The sequence below is a fragment of the Hippocampus bargibanti genome, linkage group LG02 (assembly GCF_051943395.1).
Source record: "Hippocampus bargibanti isolate YZ-2025 linkage group LG02, ASM5194339v1, whole genome shotgun sequence".
Taxonomy (NCBI): domain Eukaryota; kingdom Metazoa; phylum Chordata; class Actinopteri; order Syngnathiformes; family Syngnathidae; genus Hippocampus; species Hippocampus bargibanti.
In genome coordinates, this window is record NC_142735.1 from 7,348,569 (window position 1) to 7,363,846 (window position 15,278).

Here is a 15,278-nt window from a genome sequence, read left to right on the forward strand (position 1 = left end):
TTCACTATTAGTTGTGTGCGAGACAACAGAAGTAGGAAAGGGAATACAATACGCAGCACCTCTCTTGTCTGTGCAGTGGGGGTAGTGGGGAAAGAGGAGGCAGAGAAAGCATTTTATGTCTTATACCCGCAATAAATGACTGACAGCACGATAAACAGGAATGGCTGCCTCCCACACGTGGAGTCTTTACAAGGTTCTTCCACAAAGTTTGTTTTGTTTTGCACTCCATCGTGACTTGCACCATGAACACTGCTGTTAACTTTGTAGTTGGAAAAAGTCATTACATAAGCACATTTTCAGAATTAGTTTGAACAGCAAATATTAATTTCCTGTCCCATTAACAGTCAGTTCCATATTGTTGGGGGGTTATAATTTTGTTGAGGTGTTAGTTTTTATGAAACTAATACAGGCTGTGTTTTAGTTTTTAGTCTATAAACTTGTACTTACTGTACCTACAGTTTCTGCAGTTTTTTGTTGCAAACAAATTATGGCTCCTCAAGCCATGTATCCCTCCAACCGCAGAGTGTCCAACAGCACCGACCTTTCCGCTGAACAAAGCGAAGCTGTGATGATGCTGCCCATTACAGGCGCAAAAAAGCGCAATCACCCCTGTGGTATCCAACGATGACAGTCAAATGTCACCGACATTCCTCCCATTCAAAAACAGTACTGGCATATCCATGCTGCTGAAAATGCGCAACCACTCAGCACAGTCTCCTCCTTGATGAATGTCGTGGCCAAAATGCTAAAAAACAATCCGTATCCATTCCACATGACGCACAACAACACAAAGTGACAAAAGAAAACGCAAAAACAAGACAAAAACAACAAAAAGCAACTCTCATGAGAGCACTTGCTGACGGTTGCCTGCTCGGGTGCCATCTTGGGGGAAAAAAGAAATAGTTTAATAGTCCCGCAATGGGGAAATATGCAGATTGTATTCAATTATTTGGTATACAATTACTGGATATGGTTTTGCAGATACTAGCCTTTGTGGGTAAAGGTGTATTACGTTGTACAATGGATTTACCTGCCTAAGTGAATAATATCAAAACATTCAACTCAGATTATGGAAAAACTAGCTCATCTTCCTGGTGACTTTGTGTTTATTGATTGATTTCTAAGTCATAGTACCATTGTGCATTCTGCACTGTGCACCTAATATTTGACATGGGGTTCCCCCTACTGTGTACTTCTGCATGGCCCCGGCTGACTGTTAGTGGTCAAGCGCAACTGTGTCAAGTGGTGTTCATGCATGTGTGTTTGTGCAGTTGGGTTTGGAGGTGTGGGGTGTGGACTTGTGTATTGCAGGATATCAAAGGACCCACCCACACATGTCTGAACCCTAAAATTTGAATTCTATTTGAGAAGTTCAGCTGCAGTTCAGTGTGTGTGTGTGTGTGTGCGTGTGTGTGTGTGTGTGTGTGCGCATGTGCGTGCGTGTGGTTGTGGTTGTGTGTGTGTGTGTCTGCGTGCCTGCGTGTGTTTGTGTGTGCATGCGTGCGTGTGTGTGCGTGTGTGTGTGTGTGTGTGTCTGCGTGCGTGCGTGCCTGCGTGTGCGTGTGTGTGTGTGTGTGTGTGTGTGTGTGTGTGTGTGTGTGTGTGTGTGTGTGTGTGTGTGTGTGTGTGTGTGTGTGTGTGTGTGTTGAATGTGAGCTCTGGTAATTGTACTTCCCAGTGCTTTCCCATGTGTTTGCCTCTTTTCTTTCTTATGCTGTTTTTTGATTGTTGCCAAATTTGTACCAGGGGTGATGCAAGATTTTAGCCCATGCCATTGGATGCACAAAACTCAAAGATCATCTTCACAGCATCATAGCAGAATCAGAATCATCTTTCTTGGCCAAGTGTATAGAACACATAAGGAATTTTGTCTTTGGCAGAGCACGCTGCAATAGTATCATCAGTAAAAAGACATGACAAATAAGTATGGAGGACACTAATAAAGGCGAATCTAATCTAATTCCTGAATGTAAGTGGTGCCTCTCAAGAACAACTGAAACAATGTGCAAGGTATCAAGCAGAGCGAAAGTGATCAGTGGTAGAATAAAATATGCTAACAATTTAACTTGTGGTTATCTCAACTTAACTTGTGGTGGCTTGGCGAAGGCTTATGATGAAGTGATCCACATGCCATTATCCTGTCGAGCAGCAACAGTTTACAACTGTTGCACAGTGGCGGTTTCACTAAACCGCCATGGTGGTTTCAGGTTTAATTTAGACAGTGCATAAAACTTCTTGGGTTGTTACCACGTCGGCTTAGTCATGCTAAAGCGGTGATACCAGGGCTAATGAGGCAACCACAGCCAGGAATACGACATTACAGGTAATAAAATAGAACAAAAGCGGTAATCAGATTGGCTTCAGAGAGTGGTCTACTGCTCCCCTCACCATAGGGACCTATCAGATCACAGGTCCGGCACCGCCACCTCTGTCCATTAGGGATATATATAGGGCCAGGGTTACCAGCACAACTTTAGTTCGCTGAGGAAGCATGCATTCTCCAGTTTTATTGTTCAAGTGTAATTTCATTTGGACAAAATTAAAGTGTTCCAAATTGCGAGCTCAGGCCGAGAGATGAGCATCAATATGATGGATTCAATAGCTATCAGTGGTCCGTCTGTCTCATGACTGTCCATTAGCAGAGACCTTTCGAGAGGTGCTGTAAAGTGTTAACCACACTCTCCTTGCATATGAATAGTAAGTAATAATGAGGGAGATGTCTGTGTTCACGTGAAGGAAGCCACTCATGTACATTTCTGTGCGTGAAGTTGAATTAGTTGTATGCCTCCACAATCCAAGAACCTTAAGTAGGAGCTGCCTCATTGTGATTGTCCGCGCTTGTCTATTTAACCCACCACAAAGGGAGTGAGTCATCAGATTACCAAATGGTAAGAGGATCCGTGAAAAGGAATCAAAACTACGGCAGGTAATAATAGACTGCTCGTCAACTGGAAGTGTCACAGAAATTCGTGAAGCGCTGTCAGACAGATAACTCGAATTCTCACTATTTAATGTCTTGCCGAGTGTGTCCCGAAAAGACGGAGACAAACTGTGCCAAGCTGCCTCTAAATCACACAATCCTCATGCCAATTATCAGCTGATGACTCACTTATGGCTCATCAACAAATGATGTTTTTACTGCATGTTTTGCGATGACAAATTACTTCACTTGCATACATCATGTGAACAAAATAAATATCAAGACACACATCTTAATTGCTTTCAGTGATTAATAATTCATTAGATGTTGGCCTCGGCCCTGTGCTAGGCTTTCCTTCACTCGCCTATCCCACCCATTGCAATCAAAGTCAAACAAGAAGCCAGCAGCGAATCTTGCTTTTGATGACGAGTGAGTGATCCATGTCGCAAATACGTGTACATCGTCGGAGACTGGTTCCAGTTATGTAGAAATGCTTTCAGTGATTACGTTTTGCATCTTTGTGTGTGGATACTCTTATGGATAGGATATTTTTAAGACGTTGTCATTGATGTATTTATCTCTGTTTATCTCCAAGAATTATCACATTTCTTTTTTTTTTTATAATAATAATAATAATAATACTTATATATTATTATATATAATAATTTATTTCAAGCGCCTTTCAAAACACCCAAGGACACTTTACAATAAAAACAATAAAACAAAGCACATAACAATAAAACCATAAGTAAAATGATACATAATAAAATAGCAGATGGAACTATACATTGAAAGCAATTTTAAACAAGTGGGTTTTGAGGTGAGCCTTGAAAATAGGGAGGGAGTCAATACTACGGATGTTGGGTGGAAGAGAATTCCAGAGTTTGGGAGCAGAGCGGCTGAAAGCTCTGCATCCCATCGTGGTGAGACGGGCAGAGGGCACATAGAGGTGAAGGGAGGATGAGGATCTGAGGGACCGAGAGGGAACAGAGATTTGAAGCAGGTCAGAAAGATAGGGAGGGGCAAGGTTATGGATGGCTTTGAATGTAAACAGAAGTATTTTGAATTCGATACGATGTTTAACAGGTAGCCAGTGGAGTTGCTGGAGGACAGGGGTGATGTGGTGAAAGGAGGGGGTTCTTGTTAAGTAATTGTATCAACACCAAATGTTGAGCCCCTGTTGAAAGTGTGATGTGGCAGCAGCTAAAGGTGCAAATTAAAAGTAGCTTTTTTGATACCTCATAATCACCTTTTTTGTACTTTGGCAAGGTTTAACTTCATCTATCAACACTGCGACACTAACATGAGGCTGTGCACCTTTGCAGAATAATACAGTAAATTATTATCCGTTTGGTGCATCTCTGTGTTTTTTCCACCTTATTTGTGTTTGTAAATGTGATTAAATCATGGAATTGCACCTTATGTGGCATTGTTGGAGCTATCGTGGAGCTCAATACAGTGAGACCTCAACTTAGAAACTTTTTGTCTTACAAATGTCAATTTTATGAAAATTAAACCTTATAATAAGCACTATTTTCATAATACACACCCACCACGGCTGGCGGAAGCACACGACCGAACAGCACCAGACGTTAAGTTACCAACAGTCCTTATGGAAGGTGACTCTCCTTCCATAAGCCATCAACGACCATCAAAAAGGTCAATAAAACTTTATTTTACAGCACAGTTTATTTCTTTAATTACATTCGTCATGTAATGCGCCTCTCTTTCCAAACAGCAATTCCCTTCGACCTCCAACGCCATTCCATCAAGCCATAAATGACCATCACAAATGTAAATAAAGTGACTTTATGATACAATGCAGTGCATTTCTTTCATTACAATACAATAGCACATTTATTATACATAGAATAAGGTATGTCATGTGTAGTTTTAAGGCTTATTTAGTTGATAAGTATATTTGATTGAAACCCGGGAACGGATTATTCCCATTTTAATGGTTTCCTATGGGAATTTGTTTTTTGAGATACACACTTTTCGCCTTACACACTCTGTCTGGGAACCAATTAAGTTCGTAAGTTGAGGTCTCACTGTATTGGGAAGAACGGTCAACGGTGGATTTATACAGCAAAGCTAGCTAGACAGACGGGCGGGCGGACGGATAGATGGATAGATAACCAGGTTTTAATCATTCGCTGAGTTGCTGACATGTAGCAATACAGGTGCAACACTGAAGCCTTCCTTCGAGTCAGTTCTCCTCACAACAAAAGTTGTCTCAAGGCACTTTACACATTGAGAAGGTCAACAACCATACTTCTCATTCTGTACCTTAGATATACCTGTATGTTTATACGGTTTAAGAAAAAGCCAGGGGGAAAGTATCAATAATGTAAATGGCCCCTGAATAGCAACAACGTCAACACTGGTCCACTCCAAACACCATTGTCCCAGAGATAAAGACAACGAAAAAAAAAATCATAGTCGCATGACTAACAATGGCTGCATCCATCATCATACTGGTGATATCATAAAGAAATTGAAAAATTGCGTTAAGACGAATCGACAGCAAAAAAAAGTAAGCTTGCCATATCAAGGTATATTCCCCGGCAATCCGTGGCAGCATAACAAACAGTTGAGCCAGGACAAGTGTGCATCATCCCTGACTCTTATTTTTTTCAAATTCCAAAGTTTGATGATTCCTCTTCAATGCAGAAGAAGGTGTCTGTCCTCCTGATTGAGTCAGGAAGATCAATGAATCCAGATCAATTTTAAATCCATGAACGTACATTTAATACAGGCAGCGTGTCAATTTTAGCTTCCTGTCCGCAGTGGTGGCAAATTATGCTCACGTAAAATAACAAAATGTGTTTTGTTTTCCCAGACCATTTTGTGTACATCAACTACATCGTTCTGCTCTTATTCTATGCTCTGTTTATCTATTTCAAAGACACAACCATGATTTTTCCAAGCCACATTCACTAGCCCAGTTGTGGGAATAACGGACAGGGAGGCAGAGATGAAAAATTCTATTGGCTTTCAGTTTAAGATCAAATTTTTAGAAGCTCGCCTCCTCTCAAGGTCACTGTGCTTTACTTCTGAACATTCTTTTTTTTAACTTATTTTTCATTTTTATCCATTGCTGAGCGTTGTGGTAAATTTCCCCTGCTCTGTCTTGCTCTGGCCTGCACGCAGTTATTGGTCAACAAGTCTCATAGGCTAACTACAATCTAACTACAATCTGTGTTTATTTTGGTTCACTTACAGATGGAAAGTGCCGTGTCCAGTTTAACCGCTCGTGTTATTTCAGGGATTTTCAGTCTTAGATGCCGATGTGGAAGTCTGTGTACAATTGGCTTTCAAAGGGTTCACAAGGATTTCATCATATACCACATACACACGCACCAGACAATAGAGTCATGCTGAGGCCATGCTCTAAAATCAAATCACATTCAGGAGTTTGAAGAAAACAAATCATGTGTCCTTTGAGATTTTTACTGAACGGTCTGCTAAAATATCCAGCTTTGCACCCCACACCAGCATCGATTACTTAAAAGCTTTTTCTCTCTTCTAGCAAATGCTTTTCCATAGCTCAATTGACTGGTTTTGCCTCAGAAAATGTAGTGTTGTAAATCAAAAAAATAAATAAAAATAAGACTGTTCTCAGTTTGGCACCGTGCTTCCCCACTCTTCATCTCGGCTCTCTTCGAAGGATTGCTCAATTCTTTTCTTTGAGCGTTTCTGCGCTGTGTGCCACTGTTTATTGTTCTTATCTCACCTTAATCCCATGTAGGTGTGCCTGAGTGCTTTTGGTGTGCGCATGTTTGTGTGTATGCGTGCGTGCACGTCTTTATGTCTGTCTGTCCATTAGACAGACAGATACGAAATATGGAGAAGTAGGTTGACTGGTTAGCATGTCGACCGCCCAGTGCAGAGATGCAGTGGTCGATTCCCACCTTCCTATGTTCTGTTTGTTCTGACAGCTGGGATAATAGCTTGGATAGATAGGTTAAAAGTGAAGGTTTGGTCCTTCTTTTGGAAGAAGAGGAGCATAGCCAAAGTCAAAGTCCCATTTATAGACATAATAATTACACCTCCAAGCTTTGACGGAACTTTGGTCTTCCCAATTTTTCTTTGGACATTCAATTTTGGAAGATTTACAACACATAATTTATGTCAATTTATCAACACATTGGAAAGTCCTGATTTGTATCATCAAGACATTTCAATAACATTTGAAGGTTTTTCAATGAGACAATTGCCTTACTCTGTGTGTCCTCAGGTCAACGAGATCTACCATGACCAATCTTTGGGGGCAAAAATCAATGTGGTGCTGGTGCGGATTGTCATGTTGGGCAATGGAAAGGTAAGACTTGAAACAAGTACTACTCAAATTGGTTGTCTAAAACATTATATACAAGTGCATACCTAGAGCACCCTCATAAAACAATCATAGTAAACAAATCTTTGCTCACTATCGCTTTTGACCACCAAAAGTGCTTCTGTTACTTTGATGTATCACCACATAAATCCCTGCTCTTGTTGAGTTGCACAGGTAGAGCAAGGCTTTTGGCAAATATAAATACAGTGATACCTCAGTTTTCGACCATAATCCGTTTCAGAAACCTGTTCGAAAACCAATTTCTTCAAAAACCGAAACAGTACCTTCCATTAAAATCAATGTAAAAAATCTTAATCCGTTCAAAGTGTAGAAAAAAACGTTTTAACTATTTCATTGCATAAACCGGATAAAAACTTAATAATAGAGCAGGTCATGTGTAAAATTCTATAAAAACAAACTTTTATTTTCACCAATTTTTTTTCTGCCACGGGGCGTGTTGGCACATATCCCAGCTGTCTTTGGGCAAACACAGGGCACACTAACTTTTCAAACCATCCTCTGCTTGCTTTAAAATCATACTATTCGGGAGATCTTAACCAAATATGTCTGCATTTTCGCAAAAATAAAACAACAACAATATTAATGCGTCGGTCACAATGAGGAAGACGTGACATATAAGGAAGTGAGGTATACGGAAGTGGAGGGTAGTCGAGTGATGCATTCAGATGCACTCACTTTGGTTGAGAACCAAATTTCGGTTGTATACCGGGGCATAAAAAATATGACATTTTTGGTTGAAAACCGAATGGGATGAGAACCGAGACGTTCGAAAACTGAGATTTTACTGTATATAATTTTCACCACTTTTGCAACATATAAAGTGGCACAATTATGCTATTCATCAATTTTAATGAAGATCCAACAAATCAGAAAGTTCACACACTATATTTTATTCACACTATACATTTATAAACAATACTTTTGATCACTTATATGAATAAAACATACATCTTAATATTCCAAAAACTCCTGCAATACCTGCTCAGGTAAGCTTATACATTAATATCATCATGTGTTTTTCACGTAATCGAGATGTGAATTCATTTGGACAAAATATTGACTGATAGATAATTTTGTCTCAAATGTCCATTGTAAATTATTTGCTGGCTGCCCGTATGGGGAAAAAATGCATGTCGGCATCAGTAACCTGAATGATTGGACATATTTTTTAGGTGTGTATCTGTAGGGTTTTTTGCCACCAAAAGTCCTTGCTCATTGTTGTTTGTTTGTTTGTTTGTTTGTTTTAAGTTTAGGTGTCGTAAAAGTCAAAAATCTTAGTTCAAAGTCACAATGTTGCTTCTTTCAACAAAAAGCGTCTCTGCACTTTTTGCTTTTTGGTCAGAAATTCACATTTTTGCTGAACTTCGGAATTCCTACAAAAAAGGAAAAAGTTTAAAACATTTTTTTTGGTTCAAGATGGTCTGGTGTTTCTTATTGTAAATTTTGTGTTCATTGTCAAAATAAATGAATAAAAACAATTACTCTGTGGGTCAGTCAAACTTCTTCAAAATGGCTGAAAATACGGGAAACCCCATTTCAAAAATGTCCAGCACTGTTTGAGTTCAGTCTTGAATATTGCGGTTGAGACCCAAATCTGGCTGAATTCCCATTGGTTTGCACATTGCAGTAACATCTTATTAGTGTAAGGAGCGTAAGTGGTCCTTGGGAAAAAATGTGTGTAAACATGTCCATGGTTCCAAAATGTTTGAGGCCAATGTCCATACCATACAATGGAGTGAGGCGAATTCTGAGATTCCTGGAAACAGCCCTTTCTCTTTTATAAGGACTCAGCTTGATGGAAGGATATTTCTCCAGTCACTTTGAATATCTACATTACACAGCCAATCCTTTCACACACATAAGCAAGCACAAAGACACACGTAACATTGCCCCGGGGCCTGTTATTCCACTGGACTGAGCAAAAGAAGAACTAAAAGCATGGGGCATCTCAGGGGAGAGTTTTTAAGTTGTACGCCCTCACAGTTCAGCACCAAAGCACACAGAAACTCTGTCTGTTATGTAATCAGCCTTCCTCCCAGTAGACAGCAGCATGGAATCATGGGTAGTCCAAGCAAAGGTAAACAATCAATGATCAGAATCTCCCATTCATAAACCGCGAGAAAAGGACAGGCTTGCTTCCTTTCCTTTGTTTTTTTTCTTCTTTTTTTACCAGTAACTGCACCAACCTGTAAGTGCAAAGCAAAGGAACATAGTGGGTGATAAATTAAAAGTGCAGGGATTACCCCACAGGATGATAACACCCATTACAATGCAGGGATTGCTGGTATGTGGTACACTTGTCCTTCTGGAGCCTTATCTTTTCCTCTCCTATCTTCATGTGCGCAGCGCCACTGGAGCCCTGTGAAACACACACCCAATCAACCCACACCACACCACACACACACACACACACACACACACACACACACACACACACGGAGACAAAGTTCCATCAGTCATCCCCGATTGCGGCTTTAGCCAAACAGCCGGCTGTCCATCATCCCCAATTACCGTGGCAACTGCACTGGTCCCAGACAGCCTGCAGATTGGCTGTGTGACCCTGAACACAGACACTCCTTCACACAAGCACAATGTGCTCAGAGAGTGCTATAAACGTGTATTTGGGGAGAAAAGAAAAAGAAAAACATCTTTATTTGCTCATCGTCCTGGGGTTTTTATGTAGTAAATCACATATTCCAGTCAAATGAAAAAATCACTTTTCAAAAACGACTCAATTTAATTATGTCGTTGAAGCCACATAATTGCAACGTAGACAAAAAGCATCAACTGGCAGGCGTTTCACAATGAATATTGAGCAAACATTCTGCTAAAATCCTGTTATTTTTCAAGTGTATTGTATAAAATTGATACAAAGAAAGTACTTTGTTTGTCTTTCTTCTGTGCTGTTCTGTTGAATTATTCGCTTTTCACAGGATGAAATATCTCGTGCAGAAAGTAGAAGAATACACTAAAAATAGAAAACATTTTCCATGTTTTTTTTTTTTGAATATCCAATTCTGGTAAAATGGCAGAGGAGCAAAGAAGCAACAAATGTTCCACAGTGTGATTGCATTTGTAATCATGAATTATTAATTATTATTAATTATTTTGGCATCCAAAGAACCACATTTTAAGTTACATAAAGCTAAAGTTGATTTATTTCTCAACATTCTTCGAGTTTTGGCCATCTCAATATTGGGGACACCACCCATTTGAACGTTTACGACTGTGGTAAATTTTTGAAAACCAAGCTAGATACGGCAAAAGTTGTTTGAAAGGAGAAAAAAGAAGGTAAAATGAAATTCACAAAGTATTGTTTCTATTGTGCATTCTTCTATTTTCTATTACTGTTAAGGTTATTTGAATTGTGTGATGCTTTGATCTGGCTGTTTTCCATGTGAAAAATGTCCCCCAGTAATCAATAGCAATACAGTGACACTGCCCCCTACAGGGTCAAAGTCAACAGCAGCTTTTGGTGTGAATTACATTTTCTGTCACTGTGACTCTTTCTCTCTGCAGTCCATGACTCTAATCGAGAGGGGTAACCCCTCCCAGAGTCTGGAGAACGTGTGTCGCTGGGCCTTTCGACAGCAGAAGCAGGATATCGAGGATGCCCAATATCATGACCACGCCATCTTTCTTACACGGCAAGAATTCGGCCCCACGGGCATGCAGGGTAATGACCAAAGACACGTAGGAGTCTTCCAGAACGCCATCTGATGAACCTTGTGTAGTGTACAGCAGAGTATTCCAGCCTTTTCTTCCGGCTGCCTCACGCAGAATAGTGCACTGCGGGTTTGGCGGTCGGCGGTTTTGCGTGCATTAGAGTGGAAGCTAAGAGGAAGGCCCAGGGGAGTGGTGTCGAAAGGCAATGGCCAAGCTACACAAAAGCCCTTCAGCTGCCCTTGGGCTCAGTCTTCTGCAGCAGAAAAACAATAGATAGAGCAGGGGTGTCCAAAGTCGGTCCTCGAGGGCCACCGTCCTGCCTGTTTTCCAGCTCTCCCAGGAGCAACGCACCTGATTCAAATCATCAGGACCATTTTGATGCTGCTTCAGAGCTGGCTGATGAGCTAATCATTTGAATCAGGTGTCTTGCTCCTGGGAGAGGTGGAAAACAGGTAGGACAGCGGCCCTCGAGGACCGACATTGGACACCCCTGAGAATGGCCAGGAACAGCGCCACATTGAGAAGAATCATCAGACACACAAGATAACTGTGCATTCTTTTTAGAAGTTAGCTTTATACGCGTTAGCACACAGGTTTGTGGGCTCGTGGGCAACATTAAAATCACATATCAAGGCTCTAAATCAAGATACCATATGAATTATTTGACAGAATCAATGAATTTGCCTGATTTAATGTGATACAGCAAGGGAAGAAACGGCACTGATGTCTCACCCCCTCGCTTCCATTAATCCCCCTTGATGTCCTTGCACGTGGCACCCATTGCATGAAGCATGGACCTCTGGTCCTAAACTCGATGTTTATACACTCTGCACCTCTCCAAACAAAAAAATAAAACAAATAAATTAAATCTGAATCTCATGAAAGAGAGACTGATAGTCAAACGTATTGGTTTAGAACAGCAACAATGGCTATTTTTCTTGATGTTGCTTCCCAAACAAAAAACATCCTTAACTCATTCGCTGCCAGACACATGCAAAAATCCAGTGCCAGTGTTTTTGTCATTTTCACTACAATTCTAGGACCCAAAGAATATTGAGTTTCAGGACTACATAAACATACGATGCAGCGTAAGAAACCTTAGACTCTCTTCTTTCATCAGAACAAAACAGTTAATTCCAAAATTCCAAAATTATATGGGTCTGGATTTACATGAGGTTGATATGAGGGCAGCTGTCCAAAATTCAATGCAATGCATACACATTTTTATATAGCGCTTTAACAACAGCTGAAGCTGGAGCAAAGCACTAACATGGAAAAAGGGAAAAGCTGCCCCCTTGTGAAAAGGAAAACAACATCACCAGAGGCCATGGTCAGCGCTTTATCTGCACTCAAGCATGAAAAAAAACAAAGCCCGAACAAATTCGGGAATGGCGCTCCACGTCATATTTTCAATTCCCAAATAAATTCAGGAATGGCAGTGAGCAAATTTTTGATACAGCATTGATTGTTTTTGTTCGATTCTCATCATGTAGGTTACGCGCCAGTGACGGGCATGTGCCATCCAGTCAGAAGCTGCACTTTGAACCACGAGGATGGGTTTTCCTCTGCCTTTGTGGTAGCACATGAGACTGGACATGTGTAAGTGCCTTGGCATAACATCGTGTCCTGTACATGCTACTTCTTTTCACTCATGTTCTTCATGCCCCTTCCTCGTCCCCATGTTCCAACTCCAATGCTTTGCCGCAGGCTGGGCATGGAGCACGACGGTCAGGGGAACCGCTGTGCTGATGAGGTGCACATGGGGAGCATCATGGCCCCATTAGTTCAAGCTGCCTTTCACCGTTTTCAATGGTCCAGGTGTAGCATGCAGGAGCTGGGACGCTACCTCCAGTGAGACTTGCACACACTCGACAAGACAAAAGTCTACATTATGTTGTATTTTGGTGTTTTAGTTTGAGGCTCTGTGAAGTAAATTCAGGGATTTGTTTATAACTACACTCTACATGTTTGACAGTTGTTGCTGAAAATGTGCCAAGACTTAGAAGTCGATGAGAAGGTTTCTTCAGCCGTCATCTGTACAAAAGTGAAGGTTTCGGACGTTTCGCCTCCTATCCAAGAGGCTTCGTCAGCGAACTAAAGTGACTTTAGTTCGCTGACGAAGCTAAACTAAACTAAACTAAAGTCACTTTAGTTCGCTGACGAAGCCTCTTGGATAGGAGGCGAAACGTCCAAAACCTTCACTTTTGTACAGATGACAGCTGAAGAAACCTTCTCATCGATGGACCACTCCTGTACGACTGAGAGCTTACACAGACGTAAGACTTAGAAGTGGAAATACTATATATGGTATGCAACCGTCAAGATATAGAGCCTTATCTTTGTGGTTGTACGCCCTGCGTAAAAACTTCATTTTGGTGCTAGGTCTAGCCCAGCATCATGTTTGGGACAACAATGTGCCCTACTGGGCATTGTGGTGCCACAATGTCATGGTACTGTATTTCATTCATAAACTTTGCAACATGGGAGAGTCGTTCGTTCAATGCATTGAGTGAATGATAATCGTGATCACCTTAAAATATTCTTCTTATAATTTCAAGGAGGCTTGAAGTGGATCTGTTTTTGAACTGCAGACATGTAATTTTATGTTTGCATAAGAAAAATGCTAAACAAATTAGCATCCGCTTTTCACAATGAGAATCATTTTTATTGGCCAAGTATGTAGAACACACAAGGAATTTGTCTTCTGTTGTGGAGACGACACTCATATCAATCATGACAAGGACGTGCATAATAATTATGGAGGGGACATTCCATAATCTAAGTGGCTGTTGTGCCGTGCTTCCACCCAATAACAGCTGTGGTAGATCATGGTGCTTGTTTCTAATTGACTGTTGGACTGAGCGTGCTTTCTGTCAATCAGACCTTCATGAAAACACTTTATTTTTCATGATTTTGAAGCCATTTTATATACATTGTCGGGGTTGCTAACAAATTTGTGGCATGTCAAATTGAAAAATTATCTTCAATTGACAGGAACTGATATTTGCATCTTAAAACTGCGAACTCTTCAGCAGCCGGGTTGTCTGCCTGTTTCCAGATTGACTGGCTAGCAGTCCAGGATATAGACTACTATTTAACCGTCAACCACGCTCAATCCGACTTGACAACGTTTTAGACAGCGCTTCCAGAAAAATAAGATGTGTCATCCAATTGTCCTTCCCAGTTCATATGACTGTCTCCGTGATGACCCTTTTGACCACAACTGGCCATCACTGCCAATGCTTCCTGGTTTACACTACTCCATGAATGAACAGTGCCGCTTTGACTTTGGTGCAGGCTACACCATGTGTACTGCGGTAAGGACCTCCTCCAACTCTTGTCCTACTAAATAACATAAATAACCTAAAAAGGGGCATGTTGATTGCAAAACAACTGAATGAACTATGCGTGAACATTGGTTGAATTTTTCATGAATGTGGTGGGTGGACCAAGATCTGATCAAAGCCACTCCGACACACAGCCCTTGAGTTTTAATTATTTTTTTTAAATACTTAAAAAAACCAAAAACAAATGATTTTGTGTTTTCTTTTAATTTTTTTTTGTTTTAATATTAAAAAAAAACATTTTTTTACATTTTGACACTAAATTATAGGGGGCTTTTAAGTTCTGACATTAAATGATTTATAGAAGCCAAACGCAAAGTATATTGTATTTTCTTGAAATATTTTTTATTATTTTTGTTATTATTATTATTGTTATTGTTATTATTAATTTGTTAATAAAATCTCAATATATTTTAAATACATTTTAACACTAAATTATACAGGGCTTTAAAGTTATGACATTAAATGATTTAAAGAAGCCAAAAGGATATTTTATTTTAATATTACCGTATTCTATTTTTTGTCTGTTGAAATGTTTCTAATATCTTTAAATAGTCTATTTTAGCATGTTTATTTCAAAGAAATGTCGGTCTCTTTATGTGTATTTTACTGAGTGTGGGTGAGTGTGGAATGCATCCCTCAACATAAACGAGGGTTCACTGTACATTGTAATAAGATGAAGGTCACATGCAATACACACCAATTCACGTTATTCTGATGTCTTCTTCTTTCCTCTCCTGGCCAATGGTGGGATTGATATCTTGTTTAAAAGCAGGTAAACCGGTTTTGACAGCATTTCGCAACCCGTTTTTTTCTTTTGTCAATCCAAATTTTAATCTGTAATTCATACTCCAATGTTTATTTTGTCAGGACGGTGGTTTTACATAAAGCCATCTAAATTTTTTCGGGGTCCTTTTCTGGGGTGGCGGGGTGTGAATCCGACATGTTGAATGAGCTTCAGACTGCTGCAAGCATCTACCAACACACC

At 40.3% G+C, this 15,278-nt stretch overlaps 1 protein-coding gene across 2 annotated transcripts in view; it reads left to right on the top strand.

Moving 5' to 3' along the window:
- The window catches only part of LOC148901391 (A disintegrin and metalloproteinase with thrombospondin motifs 2-like), a 102,617-nt gene that overhangs the window by 70,905 nt on the left and 16,434 nt on the right, over positions 1-15,278 (top strand). For both annotated transcript variants that reach the window (XM_089023073.1, XM_089023082.1), the window contains exons 5-9: positions 7,161-7,244; positions 10,800-10,956; positions 12,440-12,545; positions 12,654-12,797; positions 14,131-14,263. In XM_089023073.1, coding sequence (XP_088879199.1) covers positions 7,161-7,244; positions 10,800-10,956; positions 12,440-12,545; positions 12,654-12,797; positions 14,131-14,263 — 624 coding nt within the window. The remainder of the gene's footprint in view (positions 1-7,160; positions 7,245-10,799; positions 10,957-12,439; positions 12,546-12,653; positions 12,798-14,130; positions 14,264-15,278) is intronic.